The following is a 19,067-nucleotide window of genomic DNA, read 5'->3' as shown; positions in this document are numbered from 1 at the left end:
ATACATCCCGTAATTAATGCGTGGCAAATGAAAATGTCGGTGAATTTCACTTCCACACTTATAGTCGCGGTGTTATACGAATTGTGATACAGAGATATTTTAGAATGAACACTTGGAATATGTCGCTTTCAAGTCAGCTGGATCCCAATTCTTCCTAACTTTTGTCGAACATTTTTGGACTTAGCTAAGTACCTGCGTCGTCACTGATGTATACGAAATAGCAACTACATAAATTTAAAGGCTGATTATTATAATGGATCCGCCTTTGAGGTGGTTAAACCAAATACAGTGTTAAACTACAGGACTGTAAAGAAAGGAAAAAAATTCTATGACATTTCATTGACAAATGGACACAAGATTGTTACAGCCACGCCAGCGTGATCATCCCGTTCCATTTTCATACTTGTGAGTGGATCGCTAACCTATCTTTATGAATACGTACATCAATGTTGATACATTTCTAAATATTTTTGAATGGGATTTGATAGAATAATGATTTTCTTTCCAAGAACGAAATATGTAATTCTATTTTAATTAAGTTGTTTCATTTGCAGATACTACTTTAAAATGTATTAATTCAAAATTAAACAGACAGGAGAATCTAACAGTTATAAATAAACGTTTAAAAAAATGCTCCTCTTATACAGGAAAGAAAGAACGCCCTTTGCCCATTCAATGGTCGTGGACCCCATGAGGAATTACATGTTAAGGAGAGAAGATATTGTGTCTTTGCTCAACTAGCAGAAATGTATTACTCCTAGTGAGTGCACCATGAATGAAAATAGATCAAATGGCAGCCACGATTAGTGTGTATAACTGTGCAGTTATGATTTCATAAGACAAGTAGAAAATGTTGTTGAACTGTACAATAAGCTTTAGCCGCATGTGACTTCGATACATAAAATTTTAAATGATGCAGCTTCTATGTAGTAAATAAGATGTAACAATAAGGTACAGTCAAACTTTCAGAACACATTCTTCACATGTAGAAGAAAATATGTTGTACGGACATGGGTCCGAAAATGCTTTATTTCCATGTTAGAAATTGTTTTCCACAACTTTCATAGTACACTGATTATGGGAAACACACAGAAACAGAATAATAAAATAATGTTGTATGTTTCTACGTTCCACTAACTACTGTCACTGTTTTGAAGACGCCGAAGTGCCGGGATTTAGTCTCACAGGAGTTCTTTTACGTGCCAGTAAATCTACAGACACGAAGCTGACGTATTTGAGCACCTTCATATACCACCAGACTGAGCCAGGATCGAACCTGCCAAGTTGGAGTCAGAAGTCCGTTATTATTGATACGGGCACAAAGACTGTCTACACCTTGTGCCAGAACTGACCGTGGCAGTGGGTTGATGCATGTGGTTTGCTGGTAAATTAAATTAGAGATACCTGTCTAGTTGTGTCCCTCATCGACATGGATATTTGTACATGTATGTTCTTCAGTTGCAGGATAACTGATCAACATATAATATGATAAGAAACCCCTTTGATGGCAGACATCAACTCTCTGTGATACAGTGGTTGTTCTACACTGCTGTGCAAAACTTAAAACTAAAGTAACTTTCACATGTTGTGTCACTGTCAAGTAACGTAGCTCAATGAAACTTGAACCACACAATTATGAAGAACTGCTACAGTATTGTACAGTAGGCAACTGAAAGGAATATGCTATGAGATTGACAGAAGTGACTCTTTTATACAGAGAAAATAAATTACACGTAAGTCACTGCGACTTAAGCTGGACCCTTGGATATTATAAAAGAAGGAACGTGGTTCTTACAAGGGTATGTGATCACTACGGACAACGATGCATGCTCTGCAATATGTTCATATGCTGGCCACAAGACTGATAAGGAGTTCTTGTAGTAGGGCTTTCCATTCCTCGACCATAGCCATTGACAACTGCTGGATGGTCGTTGGTGCATGTGGACGTGCTGGAATACGTCTGCTTAACATGTTCCACATGTGCTTGATGGGATTTAAGTCGGAGAACAGGCAGGCTAGTCCATTCGCCGAATATCTCCTTGATCCAAGAGCTCCTCCACCTGCGCTGTTCGATGCGGTCGTGCATCTTCATCCATAAAAATTAAATCAGGACTGAATGCACCCCTGTTAAGATGCACACTTGGCAAAGGAGTACACTGTCACAATAATGTTGACCGGTGAATATACCCCGTTCAAAGATTTGGAGGTCGGTACCATAACAATTTGACCATCAAAATTATCATGTTCGTTAAAGTTCCTTGGTGCATTACATCATCCCACCTCTCTTCAGATGAGGGTATATCCAGAATCACTACTCAGACTGAATCTGCTGTCATCTGAGAAGAGCATTCGAACCTATTGCTTGTTGGTTCAGACCTGATGCTCTTGGCACCATCGCAAATGGTGCCGCTGATGTGCGGGTGTCAACAGAATACAATGTAATGGTCATCGGGCAAACAGACCACCCCCATGCAGTTACCGTGTCACTGTAGAACAAAAGATTGAGTGCCTTGCAGTCCTGTTAAATGTAGTTGCAATTGCCCATTGCACAGTGTAGCAATCATCTGCTGCTATAGTTGAATGTGGTCTGCCCGTCCTCTCCTTCGGGCAACAGTGCCTGTGGTTTGGAATGCTCTGCATGCATGTGAAACAATGCTGTGGGCAATACCAAACTCCTGGGCTACACTCGTCGCACTTCGTCCTTCCAGTTTCCCGATGAATCTTCCTCAGATGAAGTCATCCAGATGTTGTCTCCAGGCAATGTTGTAATGAATAACACCACAACACTGCTCCGTAATAGCTCACTGATTGACTCACACTGCCTTGTCCTGTTCCTTCAACTGCCTCGTTTTGTGGGGCCAGACCCATTTGGTGCTACAGTCGCGATGACCTTACACCAGGTTTTTATGGACGTGTGGGAGCCATTTGGTATTGTATCTCCATGGGGAGGACAGATTTTTGAAAACAGAGAATTCACTCCTCCTTTAGCTGGTTAGCAATTCCTATTTGCTAACATGGCGGGACCATGCAGTTGGTCTGCCACTGCTAAGCAGAGTCTTGGAGAGGAGTGCCAATCAAACTGATGAGCCCGAATGGCACGTCTGGGCAAAACTCTGCTAATGCACACGGCCTAACCACCCAAAATCTGGTTCTATTCCTGTGATCGTAAGATCTGCGGCCATGAAAGCCATTTTAGTATTGTATCTCCATGGGGGGAACAGATTTTTGAAAATAGAGAATTCACTTCTCTTTTAGCAGGTTAGCAATCCCTAATGGCTAACATGGCGGGACCATGCGGTTGGTCTGCCACTGCTAAGCAGAGTCTTGGAGGAGCGTGCTAATCCAAGTGATAAGCCCAAATGGCACGTCTGGGTGAAACTCTGCAAACCACACGGCCTAACCACCCAAAAGCTGGTTCTGTTCCTGTGATCGTAAGATCTGTTGCTGTGAAAGCCATTTTAGTATTGTATCTCCATGGGGGAGAACAGATTGTTGAAAACGGAGAAATCACTTCTTGTTTAGCAGGTTAGCAAACCCTATTTGCTAGCATGGCGGTACCATGTGACTGGCCTGCCACGGCTAAGCAGAGTCTTGGAGGGGCGTGCCAATCCAACTGATGAGCCCAAATGGCACATCTGGGTGAAACTCTGCAAACGCACATGTCCTAACCACCCAAAAGCTTATTTGGCAACATGTTACCACACTTTCATTCATCTCCACTGAGTAGTTGATGTGTTATGTTACTTTATCTATCTCATCCTTACGTTTTGCACAGCAGTGTATAATAATGATATAATCTATAAGAGTATATGTCTTCAAGATTCTAGGGACACAATTATTTGAGATCACTGGTCTTTTATTGTAGGTATTTGTTTACCGATAGAATCATACTAAAATTACTCCTGGGTAGGCTGCTTCTACCCTTGCAGTTATCACAAACAAGAAAGCAGTCCACATGTCTTATTGCAAAATGTTGACAGAGCTGTTGCATTAGGTGGATTTTGTAATATTACAAGTTCTTTTACGTCGCACTGACACAGATACGTCTTATGGCAATAATGGGACAGGAAAGGGCTAGTAGTAGGAAGAAAGCAGCCGTGGCCAGAATTGAGGTACAGCCCCAGCGTTTGCCTGGTGTGAAAATGGGGAAACCACAGAAAACATCCTCAGGGCTAGCGACAGTGGGGTTTGAACCCACTGTCTCCTGAATACTGGATACTGGCCGCACTTAAGCGACTGCAGCTATAGAGCTTGGTAAGGTATATTCAACATAATTTCTTTTTTCATTAGTGAAACCTACATGTGATAACATCAGTATTCTCTTGATACTGAAACAATTTGTTAGCATTGTCTAAATATGTACCTGTCCTGCAATGGGCAGTTATATTATGGTGGATATTATAAAGGCAGTTCAGTAGCAATTAATCATATTTCCAATATATTGTTGCATCCATTTTGTTATTACTTCCTTTTATTGTGAGTGTAGGAAGGAAATAAACAAGTTTTAAATCAGGATATGGAGTATATAGACGGATGGGAATGTGAGAAGCAACACATAATAGGATAAATACATTGACAGGTCCTTCTTAAAGTACATAATAATAATAATAATAATAATAATATTTTATGTACATTTATTTTAACATTACTGGCTTTTGAACAAGCAAGTTATAGATGGATAGGTGGAACATATACCGTAACATAGAATACCTGTTTGACGGCACCTCGGCTGATATCAACAGCACACAGATATAGATAACAATAAAATCAAGTTTACAATGGAAGTCAACTCACAAATAGAATAACCTTAATCTATACATCAAATTTTTTATATATAGAAGACAAGAGAATTCATCTCAATAATTAGGTTTCAGTAATATGTTAGCAGGACAACACAGCAAGATTTTAATAAGCCGCTTGTTAAGTAATTTATGTAGAAATAGTGTTTTATTGTAACTAATGTTTTTATAACTTATTTTCCACTGAAGATGACTCTAAAATGGGTCGAAGCACGTTTGGTTAATGCAGATATATCATCTTTATAGATGTAATATATTATGAAGTATTGAATAGGAGGATTGTTTGCATTTGAATTGATGTAATTGAAAAACCATCAATATGGAATGAAATTCATACTGTGCAAATTACTGATTTTAAGTCATCTTCACAAAGGTTCATATGTTTTTAACCCATTGAGTGGGTATGATGTCTTTAGACATTTTCGCGCTGGACTTCTATAGTGGGTATGACGGCATTAGTCGATCGTAAAATTTATCGCGTATTTATCTTGAGAGTGAAGGCATATGGCATTGCCATGGAATCTATTGCATTAGTTTATATGTTTTCCATGATATCACGCTGTGTATTGTTTTTAGAGCTGTCACAGCTTCATGTAATGCATTTGTTTTGGAGCCTTGCACAAAGTTCCTGAACAGCCATTTATGTCACAAAGCATGGCTTCCAATCGTAAAGTAGACTGACTTGATTGTGCAGGTATTTTCACAGTTTTAGAAGCGGAGAGTGATGATGAGTCGATTCATAATAATGAAGAGGACAGTGAAAGTGATCCTGAAAATGAAAGTGAAGTGAAGTTATTCCAGACTAACCAAGTGACGCGGACGAAGCTCAAAATGTAACTCGGACGGCTCACTTCATTGCAAATGGTGCCCCAAGACCAAGGTTTGCTTTTACAGGTGTCAATAAGATAAATATAGACTTTAGTGACGTGAAAAGGCTTTGTGTGTAACACCTTGTTTCCGCCTATATCAGACAGATAACGATCTACAAAACCTATAATCATCTGGATTTAGAACTGTAAATAATGTTAGAAACCCATTTGGATTCATAACAATGTAAATAATGTATATAACATTAAAATCCTGTTATTGAAGAAGAAGAATAATTACTATCGTGTTAGATTAAACTAATTGCATACACGTTTATGAAGGAAATATTTAAATATGACAAAGTGGATGAAAATGTACTCACGGCAGGTTGCGCATGTGGAGAATTTAGTTCCCTGTTAAGGGGTTAATATATATTTTATATATGTATTTTAGTCTATACGAGAATGATTATCCTTTACCATGCTTTGTCAGCTGATGATGGCTTGAAACAAGCCGAAACATGTACTGACCCATTGTAACTTATCATGGGTAACATAAGCATTGATTAGGTTGACCTTAATTAACATTTTATTTTGTCCTCTAATTGGTTTCCCCAGGAGTAACGAGCTTGCCAGTTACTGTGTTTGATTCCTGGCCAGATCAGGGATTTTTTACCTTGATTTGGGGGCTGGTTCAAGTTCACTGAACCTACATGAGGACAGTTGTCAGTGGGATAGTGGTCCCTGTCTCGAAAGCCAAAGATAATGGCCATGATGATTTGTCATGCTGACCACACATCATCTCTTAATCTGCAGGTTATCATAGCTATAGCACTATGGGATTTCAACTGGTTTGACCAAGGTTCCATATTTTCATCTTTCCTATCCAACCTCCCTTAGTCAACTCTCGTTCTATTCCAACCCAAGTGGTCTTACATATTCCTAGATCTAGTGAGTCTTGAGATTGGAACTCTACTTCTGATTAGTATTAAAAATGGGTAGTTGCCTGGTTGTTCTTCTCCTTAAAACAGTGCTCACAACCACCGCCACCAGCACTGCTACTTATGACTAGATTGAAATATACTCATTCTAACCTGCATCATATTTTTTGTCTTGTTTTAGATCTCAAAAACACATGAAAATGGAGGAGATGACGCATGTAAAATGTGAACAAGTATGGCTTAATGAATCTGAGCTGGTAAGTAATTCCTTCTATATGAGTACTAATTTTTCATTAAAATTGGCTTCATGAGTTGTAGTTGGTAAGTCCTAATTTTGCATTGAAATGTTATTCTTTGAAACTAAAACAATCCTGGGAGTTCCCCTCAGATAAAAATAGGTACCATTAAAAGGGGCAATTTCAGATATGTGTTACTTTTTTTTTTTTAATGTGAGCTTATACCATGGCTTCGGCCACATGGACATAATTTCCAAAATTTTAAAAATGGATTTCAAGCATGCTGGATAAGGTACAAATATATGACCCATATGTGTAGGATGGTTAGATAAAATGTTTGCACATGACTTAAGAAACATTTTAAATAGGAAGGGCATATTATGAGCATTATACATGGATAGACTTGGTGAAAGCTACTTAAAGGAGATTTTTAACTGGAAGAGAAGAGTGGAACAATGCAGTCTGATGGTATAATAACAATCTGTGATATCATGTGAGGATTTTTAAGCACACTCTATAAATCGTATTTTGCTAACTTGTTGGAACAGTGATGTGTAATAATTGCAACAAGGAAGAAAGAAAAAATGAATGCCTTTCAGTCTGTCTACTCCATGAGAAATGTAGCATTAATACGGTATACATGAGTATATTATTATCGCAATACATCCTTGTGAACAGTAATGTATGATTTTTCTTGCTCTACAAATACAAATAGATGTTCGGTGGTAGAGACGTTCTAACATTCACGGTACATCAGGAGTTTGCACTGTACATGTGTCCACAAGCAGGAGGATCTTCCTGCCTTCTGTTTCCATTCTTATGTCAATTTCTCAACCAATCTTCAAACAATTTCATTATCATCCACAGGTTCTTGTTACTTGCATTTGAAACACTACAACTTTGTGAATTTTCCTACTGTTAAAAGGCAGATAATCTCTCCCTCCCCTGCCATGATCAGGCATGAACTCTTTTAAAGTACCTGTCTTGTCAGCATAAAATATGACATTGGGAGGCATACTGGGATGTCACATGCTTCAAATGATTTCTTTTCCACTTGCAAACTCCCTGCTCCTGAACACTCTTACAGGTTCTATTTAGAATGAAAATTAAACTTAACTTATATATAAAAGTGGATACTATTTAATATACTGAACTGTTCATGTACACAAAAATAAACTTTAAATTTAAGGTTAACTTTGGAGCTTGCAAGATCCAAACTTCTACACTTCATGATATAGATGTTGATACCCATAGGGAATATGGGCTAGAGCAATATTGTTACTTTCATTGATCTGTCTCAGCTTTATCCTTGGCTTTGACAAGGTGAAATTGACTGAGGTATGAGTGATGCTAGTAATGCCATTCCTTATGCAGCCAGTCCCTGCTATGAATGGTATGAAAATGTTGCTCATAGGGTCAGTTGGTGCATGCATTTCAGTGGGCTTGGCAGACTGATATGTAATAGCAACTTCTGGCTCAGTGAGGAAAGCAACGGGAAACTACCTCACTCCTCATTTCCCTAGTACGCCTCTTCAGTGATGCCTAGGCCATTTATGACAGCTGATGGCGGAGCTGTTGAGGATCCAACCAGCCTTCGGGCTGAGGACTAAACATACATACACCCATAGGGAACCTGAAATATTTGTCCCATATTAGTAAATTTATAATACCAATATAGTTGGCTCATTATTGGACATTATAAATTTTCCAGCTAATTCATTCCTGGTTGCCAGGGAATAAACATCTGTATCATCGGATGGTATTGGCACTGCCGGTGATGCCAAGTGGCTTACATAGTGACCTCCATGGTAGGTGTGCTATTTACCAACTGGCGAGCCCAAATTAGCATACTGGGGCAATATGCTGGCATCCAGGAATGAGTTAGCTGGAAAATTTATAATGTCCAATATCGGAGTAACTATGTGGGTATTCTACACTTAAGTTTAAATGGAATGTAAGAAATCACTGCTATTCAGATGCTCATAGTTCCACATGCAATTTAACAGACTCAACCTTGGTTGTATGAAAAGAAAGATCATACTAAAATACAGTGTTAACTATCAATTTCTCATAAATTAAATTGTGAAGGAAAGTTTTAAAAAATTGTTTATGTTGGTGTACCTTACTTACATATCCTCCTGTCTGGCCACAAGCAGCCATTTTAAATCAGCTGTCAGCTATAGAGCATAAACCTGTGCAGATCTTCACTTCTCTTTTTTTTTCTCACCTACTGTAACGTATCACAAATTGTATTCATTTTCCCATATTTCATGAATTTTTATGATTTTTGGCATATTTCTATGCATTTCATCCTTCCATTTTTGCAATTCTGGACAAATTTGACAACAGGAACTAGAAAGCAGGGCATCATCCACCAATCAGTTGCATAGTAATAATCAGTAAATACATACCGATTGATGGTAATTATATTTCAAAATATCAAAATTGATTCCTTCGCTATCTACACCGTTTAGTGCCAGGGGCTTATATTGTATGTTCTGACTTGATCTGAATTCTTTAAACAGTCATTTATTAAAAAAATTAAGTTCCTAGGAGGGAACATTTTAATCTCATTGATTGTGATAAGCCTTTTCAGTCATGCCATTACCCAGCTTGGCTATGGGTGCATCAATTACTTATTTATTTTTGCGTTTATAAAGATATTTGGGTGTAAATTAGAATAAAATGCATTTCAATATTTTCTATTATCAAAAAGCTTCTGTGGCTCAAGCAGTAGCACATTGGCCTCTCACTGCTGGGTTCTGTCATTCAAATCCCTGTCACTGCATAGCCAAAATGCTTGGTTTACCTGCTGTTTGCTTCTATCATATGTAGAAACCCAATAGATGTTATGTCTGTTAATACGGCTGCACGCATGAATCAGTCTAAATGTTATAATTTGCTGTTTGACACTGTTCACAGGAAGATGGAATCAGTGAGAAACATGAGCCAATACCACAGGTGTGGGTTAAACAGGAGATCAAACAGGAGCTTCATGATCCTTCACAGGCCACTGATGAGCAGAAATTACAGGCAGACAACATGCCATATTCATCAGATGAGAGCATGGCAGAAAGTGAGGTGAGATTTTTCTTTGTTTGATATTTCTACTTAGGTTACAGATCATTTCCTGTCATAATATATTTAATCTTAAACCTAACAGAAGTGCTGGGAATATTAGCCATGTCAGCCACTTCTATGTGTCATGGCATACTGTCCGCTAGTTGCATGAACCGCTCTCGAGCATCGAGCCATTTCAAATTAGCACTGTACATTGCGCGAGCCGCTTATGAGCGTAAAACCTTCTCAGAAGCTTTTTGCCATCTATTGAGTGTTCATTGTACATCTTGCTGATCACAGAATTCAAGTGGGGAGGGTTGAATTGCCATCAGGATCTTCGCCTGTCAGGCCTGCAGCACACTGTTCTTACATCTAATAGGCAGTGGTATCAGCATAGTGTCTTACAGTGGTTGTTGAGATAAAAGCAAATAGAGGATTTTGCTGAAAAGTATATTGTGCATACATTGTTAGATTCAGAAGGCAGTGATGCTGATGGTGACAATTATTTTAGCAATCCGAGTGGTAGTAATGATGCCGAAGATGGCGGAGGTGGCAGTGACATTATAGACATACAAAAAGATTGGGCAGAGTTAGGAATAGTGTGAAAGTTTCTTATTTACTTCCAATACTGATTTGTATGTACAATTTGAGGATAACACTGAACTATAGACATTTTTTATCATCTGGATGCAGCGTTATGCAAAGGACAATACAGAACAAAGAAGAAGAACATTCAAATATTTCTCTTCTGATGAGCTAGCAGAATTGATAACATAGTGGGGGTGGGGGGAGTATGTGTATGTTTGACATTTTTTATGTTTAATGTTAACTTTGTTCTAGTGAGAAAGTGTTCATACTGGAGGAGGGGAAAATTACCAAAATTAATTACTCACTAGGTGAAAAATAAATATTCAATTAAGTGGTTAAGTAGAGCACTGTGATTGTGTGCTACGGTCAAAGTCGTGGCATGTTCTAGAAGAAACTGTGTATATCTAGGGTTTCCAGAAATATATTCTGAAATATATCAGACTCTACACTAAAGGGGCATTTTTTTTTTTTGCTAGGGGCTTTACGTCGCACTGACACAGATAGGTCTTATGGCGACGATGGGTTAGGAAAAGCCTAGGAGTTGGAAGGAAGTGGCCGTGGCCTTAATTAAGGTAAAGCCCCAGCATTTGCCTGGTGTGAAAATGGGAAACCACGGAAAACCATTTTCAGGGCTGCCGATAGTGGGATTCGAACCTACTATCTCCCGGATGCAAGCTCACAGCCGCGCGCCTCTACACGCACGGCCAACTCGCCCGGTAAAGGGGCAATTTAGGAGAAGATGTGGTCGAAAGTGATGATGCAATTGAGGATGATAAAAGGGGGACCTGAGGTGTTTGAGAAAGCATCTGTTACAGATCAGAGTTCTAAGGTAGTCATTCTCGTAGGATATCACTGGAGTTTCTTTTTCCACATCTTCTATCTGTCTTTCAATTCAGCAAACATTGATGAGCTATTTGATCAGGAGTTATTGAGAGGCACTTTTAGGAGCACAGGTGGGATTGTTATTGAGGTTCTTCAGCAACTTCCAACCCTTCTGACTATTCTGTTTCATTATTATGTATGTTATATTATGTAATATAATTTACTAAATATATTGTATTACATTATTTTTATATTCTGTTTTATGTTTAACTGTGACATCAGATTGCACCATGTATCTCTTCTGGAAGGTGATAGGGCAGGAGATTTTCACCTGTCTCAGTTGTTTCTTCATTGAATGGATTTTTTCAAACAATTATTTGTATCTCTCCAAGAGAGATTTCACTTCATTATCAAGCCCAGGAATGTAGATTGTTCTGCAGCCCTAAGGAATGTACCAACGTGAGATGAATTTTTACAATTTCAATAAAATTATGTCAACGGCCATCGCCGTGTTGAAACACCGGACGGGTCCTGTGAGATCTCCAAAGTTAAGCAACATTGGGCATGGTCAAGATTTGGATGGGTTGCCACGCACTGTTGGTGGGGAGTAAAGGAATGGAGCAGCAAAATGGAACTGGCCACCCTACTGCATGTAAACTCCGGCTCAGGCACACCTCTGCAGAGGTTTGGACCTGCCCTCGAGCAGAATACACCCTTATCTTAATAAAATTATCATAAGCCTCTGGAGATTGGACAATTTTTAGGACTTCCTTATCAATTTCTTGCGTAAACTTCTCCCATTCAGCTCGTTTGAAGTCTTTTAAACTGAACAGTGTCTGGTTTCACGACTGCTTCAACAGTACAGATAATGGGTTGGTGCTGTATACAAGGGATTGGCTCTCCAATGAACTTCTTTGTCTGCTGTGCAAGATGTTCACTAATAAAGATGTTATCTGGGTTATATCCATCACACCATCTTCCACTGTTGAAGGATGATGGCAACTTTGAGTCATAAATGAGTACTAAGCCGTCCGTTCAATCCAGTCTTCAAGATCCTCTCCATTTTTATCCGCCCCCCTATAACCCCAAGATGTGCTATGTCAGTTGAAGTCACCCATATCCAGTTTTTTGGTTTAGAGTGGGAGTTAGGTGGTTCCTTGAAGATGAAATTGATATTTGGAGGTTTGTATACTGATGTGATGGTGCATGATCGAATCTTCACAGTCAGGATCTCTACATAGTTTTCCAAAGTTGAACCTGTTGAAAGGATGTTTAACCCAAATTTAGTAAACACTGCACTGCCATATTTTTTACTTCGTCTTTCAGTGAAAAGTTCCAGTCCTTTTCCTTTTGGCCTTTGGTCATTTGGCCATCTGTAGGTCATTTGTACCAGTAAAATGTCAGACAATAAGACTTCTTTTCCAGGTGAAATCCCTTCAGTATTAATTGAAATTATCCCCTTAATTGCAGTGTATTATTTAAAATATTTATGGCTCATTTATTATTATACTAGCAGTCACAGACATTTTTGTTTTATTCAAACTATTACTTGTATTTTCATTTTGTTTTAATTTTTGAAAGACAGAGTTATCAAGTTCTACTTTTGTTTTGTATTGAGCTTAATATCGAAGTTACTGCAAAATGGAAGCCAGACCAAGGAAGAAACTCAAACTGTGATGAAAAGGATTGTGAACGCTGGATAGGATAGGAAAGCAGGAAAGTAGAGCAACAGTGAGAAACCTGTTGAGAATTCATTTGCAAATAACATTCTAAATGATTTGTGAAGGATGAGTCAGAGTAATAGATTATAAACTGGTGCAAGGTTTTTGGAAGTGAAAAGAATGGGCTATGTATTCAAAACAATAAACGTATATACTCAGAACATTGTGCATAATGCTTTTAACAAAATAGTGCATAAACAATAAAAATATACAACTTTGCACTATATAATTTTGAAACAGGTTTGCTGTAAGGGTTAATACCAACAACCAGGTAAAGCTTCTACTACTTTTTATCCATTATATTTTCATATAGTCATCCAATTATCCATCACAAGAAAAATATTTGTAATTTTTTGTTTATTTGTCTTATATTACAGAATGTGGAAAATGGAGGCGAAGGGATAGGCGAAGAGGAAACTGAATTACAGGATATAAAATCTGTGTGTGTTACTGTTCAGTAAGTAGAATATTTGTACATGTCTCAGGCCATACGGCAGTGTTTTGTAATTCATTGTAAGACCTCTGTCTAGTTTTTCTTTCTTCTGGTATCAGGCCCCAATAAATGGGAACTGTGAATGACTCGTCATTAAGGTACCACTGCCAATTGGTGCTTCTAATAAATATTGGAGAATGCTCAACATGGTAGGCTGATATAACAGCAAATCTAAATCTCATGAACAGAAAGCTGAAGGCAGCTGTCTGTCAACCTTAAGCAAGATACCATATTTCCGCGAATAATACCCACATATTTTTAAAAAAAATTGAGGAATGAAATTGGGATGCATGTTTTATTACAGTCAATATTGGCTTTTTTTTTTTTTTTTTTTTCGAAATCAGCCTTCCTAAAGTTGAGGTGAGCGGTTTATTCGGCGGCGGGGATTATTCATGTAGGTACGGTACTCTCACCTCTGTTATGGTAAAGCTCAGAGAAAGTTTCTTGCTCTTTCTTGATGGGGGGTCTCATTGCGGGGTTGACTTCACTACACCGTAAGAGAGTTGTTGTTGAGAAGGCTACACAAGTTAGTATTGAACTGGAGCAATAATGACACTTGGTGAGGAAAAAGAATAAGGAATTTTTGTTTGAATTGCTATTTAGGAAAAAGATGGACAATCATCAGTGCAGTTTGAAGAAACAGAAATTCACAGTTGACCACATCCTCTGCAGAAAATGGGAAGTAAAAGAGGAGTTAGAAGACCTAAAACAAGCAGAGGAAGACCTTAATAACTTGCTGGTATAACAGACTAAAGAAAATGACTATGAAAATTGGGTGTTGGAGTGTGAGAAAGAGAAGTATGTTTGAAAAATATCACTCAATCCTTTAATGCTACTTAATGCATTGACACGAACGAGGGTAGCAATTTATAAACGGTTTAGTGCTTTCAGATCAAGTACGTCAATTCCTCTCTCGGAGTAATTGAATTGTGTTTTTCTCCTTCTAGTTATGTTCTTTGTTTAATAGTATAAGAATAAGTGACTTATGAACAATCAGGTGACATGGTAAAAATTACATTTTATAATTTGGGAGGTTTACACTTTGGTGATATACACAGTGGACATCTGTTGGGTGTATTCACTAGCTGTTCCCATACAACATTAAAATTAATGCTAGGCTAATTAGCATACAGCTTTCTGATTTGTACGTGCTTAGGTGCATCATCTGTAGAACACTTTGCTATGCATAACACAGATTGATTACCCTACATTTTTGGTTTATTTGATAGAGGAGCACAGTCTTAGGGAAGCTATCTCGTGCACATTGAAGGAAATGATGGTTTTTTTTGTACAGGGATAGTTTGTATCAACTCTTATCTACAGTAAACTATGTTGTAAATTGCAAATTATACCTGTCCTTGATAGTTATAGAAAACTGTTAATTCATTTTTTCAAGGTCAGAATTAAAGAGCCCTTGTCAGAAGACAAACCCTGTAGACATGAATCAACTTTGATTTTAGAAAATTCAGGAAACTCAATCGTCAAAAGTTACCAGTGTTTCGCCCAGAATTCGGCATGGGCTCATCAGTTGGATACCGCACCTCTTCCAAGACACTGGCCGGCTAGCACGCCGTTAGCGACACCACTGCAAGCTATACATGTGATAAGCACAATGCAGTGCCGACGTACTAGGGGATAATTGCATCTCTACTTGCTATATTGCCCTCCCAGGCTATCATGACCAAAATATGGCTTTCCAGCTATCTTAATCGGAAGCCTTATTTTGGTCAACTTTGATTTTATGTTTCAACCTGGTAGATATGTTTAATTTTGCAGATTTTTTATTCAAATTTTAATTTAAAATTGTAGCACATAATAAAATTTTAAACATTTCATTAACATTGATAACATACTTCATGAAGTTGACTATTATTTGAAGGCAGAATGGAGGCAAATAGCACAGGTAGTTTTGAAAAGATAATATCAGAGTGAAATAGAACCAGTGATTATGATTATTAAAGAAAATGACCGGTGAAAATGTAAACATCATAGATCAATGGCCTTCTCCATTTTTAACATGATTTATCTCATTCTGTTTACCAGGGAGCAAGAAACATCAGCCTCTGATGCACAGGAACCACGAGAGACCACGGGGATGAAATATTGCTGCCGACAGAATATGATATTAGGTAAGAACTGTAATGTGTGCAAGAAGCCCAATGATATTCAAAATAAGATATACAAATGTGACATCTGTGATAAAGGATTTGCCAAAAAGTATCTACTTCGAACTCACATGACTGTCCATGGAGATAAGAATTTCCAGTGTGATCTTTGCCTTAAAATTTTTCTTTATCCAGGAAATCTAAATAAACATAAACATATTGTGCATTCTAGTGAGAGGAAATTCCTTTGCACTATCTGTGGCAAAGGTTTTAAAACAAGACATGAACAGCAGAGGCACAGTGCTGGTCACAGCGGCAAAAGTGACTATGTTTGTACTGTGTGTAATAAGTTCTTTATGAGCCGTTATAACCTTGCGACACACCTAGGGACTCATACCGGAGATAAGAGGTTTCAGTGTAATGTATGCTCAAAACGTTTCTCTCAGCGCACTGGTTTGGTGCATCATGAACGATTGCACACGGGCGAGAAACCGTATAAATGCGATTTCTGCGTGAAAGAATTTTATCATAAAATCAGTTTGGTAAATCATCAGAGATATCATACGGGAGAGAAACCGTACAAGTGTGATTTGTGCGAAAAGAAATTCTATCGTCGCCCGCAATTGGTACGTCATTTAAGTGAACACCCAAAGTAGTCGCAGAATAAGTGAAGTGGTACCCTGAAACAAGAATGTATCGGATAGTTGTGCAGAAAATCGAATGTTATGGCAGAATAAGTGAACTTGAAGGGGATGAGAATTCTGAATGGTAAGAAAAGGTTAATGTTTGGTAAAACATTGCAGGCAGAGTATGCAGTTGTAATAATTGTTCATTTGATCCCTGTCAATCAAATGATATCTCCATGGCTTAGGCAGCAGCGTGCCTATCTCTCACCACTCGGTTCCGTGGTTCAAATTGCAGTCACTCCAAGAGAGATTTGTGCTGGACAAAGCAGAGGCGGGACAGGTTTTAGTCCAGATACTATGATTTTCCCTGTCATCTTTCATTTCAGCAACTCTCTTCAGTATCATTTCATTTCATCTTATAGTTATTAATCATTGTCGCAGAGGCGTGCAACAAGCTTCGGCAGCCAGCACAGTTCCTATCCTTGCTGCTAGATGGCGGCTTCATTCTTTACATTCCTCACCTGGATGAAACTGGAAACATGCTGTGGATTTTCTTTTCCGATCACACAGTGGCCTGATATGTAGGTGTACCATTCATCACAGTTTGAACCATGCTAATGTCGTAGTCTGTGTTCACTGAATAGAGTCTTATGAGGAAATGTGTTTTTTCTTCATGCTGAGAGTAATCAGGATTTTTTTTAATGTGAAAAGGACTGAAGTATGGAGAGTGATTTGTATGAATATGAAAAAATTTTGAGTTCTTAAAAGGTGAAGGTAACAAAGTGATTGCCCAGAAAAACTTTATATTACAGGTGTTAGTAGGGCAAAGGGTTAATTTCCTCATCAAGAGAGTCACAGTAATTGCTGTCTAGCCCTGGAGTGATTGCAGGTAGTAATTCACAGAAAATGATCTGGACTTCTCTCAACTTGTGTTGTGATGCTGCAAGATGACTCTACATGCTTACGTAAATTGTTATGGAAATTTTGGGAGATAACGAACCATTCTTCCTACAGCTCCAATCTGGCACCCTGTGATTTCATTCTCTTAAGATTATTGAAAAACCACCTAGGTGGTAAGCAATTTAACGATGATAAAGTTGTTCAGCATGTTGCTGGGACTACACGCAGATTTCTTCCATGTACCATTGCAAAAAGCTAGTCACTATCTTGAATAATTGTGCAAATTAATGCTCGACTATTGGGTATCCTTTTGTCAACCTGTAAAATAAAGGTTTTGCTGTATGACCTCTTGTTACTTTATTTTTTACTTACCTTGTAACTGAATGCAGAAAAACTAGCCAGGTATAATGAAAATTATCCTCAAATAAACTTTGATACCACATATCAGTCATTCATTAAAGAAACATTTGTGCCAATTTGCAAAAATCTATCGGTACCATGAGAAAAGGTAACTGCTTGAATGTGCAGGAAAGGCTTAAGAGTATCTCTGTGAAACTGATAGTGTAAAAGTTCAGCAAAATATGAATAATTTATAACTGTTAGGTTCCTCAGTCTGGTGAAACTCATTTTGAGTAATAAATTTGTAAACTACCTAAAAAGAAAATTGAAATTCAGATATTACAAAGTATGAATAAAGTGTATAACATTCTATAATATAGTTAAGCTTAAAATTTATAACGTCATTTATAATGTAGTAATACTGGTAAAAATTAGAAATATTTGAATGAGTAACGTCCATATATGGTAGGTTCCTATATAGTGCCAGTAACAAACTTCCTCGGCATGTGCATCATAGTGAAATTAAAAACCATCCAGTTGCATAGGTTGCTAAACATCCAGGGAAGACTTAGAGTAGAAGCATGTTCTACATTTGTCTATGTAATACCGTATAAGTAATGTACCATTTCTGAGTTGAAGGAAATTTCTTTACACACCTGACCAGTTTATACAGTAGATTGCTTAACAGTATATGCATTAAGCAATTATTGTCCAGACAACATAATAAATAAACAATAATTTAAATCTTTTTCACTGCCCTTGTTGATAACAAAGCGTATATAGCCACCCAAAATCTATACTGGATGAACAATTGGTTAAAGAAAACAAACACAGGAAAAATAAAAAAAATTATTGTGGTGACGTGGAAACAGCACCCTGTTTCTGTTACCATTGTCACACTCCAAATAGTATCAATACCCAAGTATCCAATTGAATGTGTTGTATAGACAACAATGTAACATTTTACTGTTACTGAGTGAGTTCGCCATGCAGTTAGAGGTGCACAATTGTGAGCTCGCATCCGGGAGATAATGGGTCCCCCCAGTTAGCTGCCATGAAAATGGTTTTTCCATGGTTTCCTGTTTCATAGCAGGCAAATTCTGGGGCTGCACATTAATTAAGGGCACGGCCATTTCCTTCCTACTCCTGGCCCTTTCCTATACCATCGTTGTCATAAGAACTCTCTGTGCCTGTGCAATGTTATGCGAATTTCTAAAAAAATTCATTCATTTTACTATTAATATTTCATGACCTTACTTCAAATTTCACAGCGTTGGGCCTTTCCTTTTAAAAGTTAATGTTGTTTTCACAGCGTTGGGCCTTTCCTTTTAAAAGTTAATGTTGTTTCCATTCGCTTTTACAGTGAGGTATGAAACTGCCCATGGTAGCTGATATGTAGCTGTGAAAAGCATGGGCAAATCCTAATCCATCATCATTGGGAAGTCAAGAATACATTTTGATATAACAGTGTGGAAGGGACACTGTAGCCTGTTTCAGCAATACACTTCTATCTCTTCATTTGTGGGAGAATATCTTTATTTAAGACATTCAACTCTAATGGCTCTCCAGACATATTATTAAGAAAACAAGCTGTCAAGCTTTCATTTTAGATGAGCTGACTGCAGTTCATT

The 19,067-nt window shown here is 38.0% G+C and overlaps 1 protein-coding gene across 1 annotated transcript; it reads left to right on the top strand.

Moving 5' to 3' along the window:
• The first annotated feature begins 61 nt into the window (after nt 1–61).
• Nucleotides 62–17,338, top strand: LOC136884737 (zinc finger protein 227). The gene is made up of 5 exons (XM_068230091.1): nt 62–405; nt 6,728–6,803; nt 9,705–9,863; nt 13,351–13,430; nt 15,510–17,338. The coding sequence occupies exons 1-5, from the start codon at nt 347–349 to the stop codon at nt 16,225–16,227; spliced, it is 1,092 nt and encodes a 363-aa protein (XP_068086192.1). The 5' UTR covers nt 62–346; the 3' UTR covers nt 16,228–17,338.
• Nucleotides 17,339–19,067: the final 1,729 nt, after the last annotated feature.

Source organism: Anabrus simplex, chromosome 13 (genome assembly GCF_040414725.1).
Source record: "Anabrus simplex isolate iqAnaSimp1 chromosome 13, ASM4041472v1, whole genome shotgun sequence".
NCBI lineage: Eukaryota > Metazoa > Arthropoda > Insecta > Orthoptera > Tettigoniidae > Anabrus > Anabrus simplex.
Note: the sequence above shows the minus strand (reverse complement) of the source record. Positions and strands in the feature narration are given on the sequence as shown.

Bases quoted from the DNA above. Each gene is read 5' to 3' on its own strand.
- LOC136884737 (XM_068230091.1), top strand. From the start codon at position 347: ATGGACACAAGATTGTTACAGCCACGCCAGCGTGATCATCCCGTTCCA. The intron at 406-6,727 runs GTGAGTGGATCG...GTCTTGTTTTAG, and splicing joins CCCGTTCCATTTTCATACTT to ATCTCAAAAACACATGAAAA. The intron at 13,431-15,509 runs GTAAGTAGAATA...TCTGTTTACCAG, and splicing joins TCTGTGTGTGTTACTGTTCA to GGAGCAAGAAACATCAGCCT.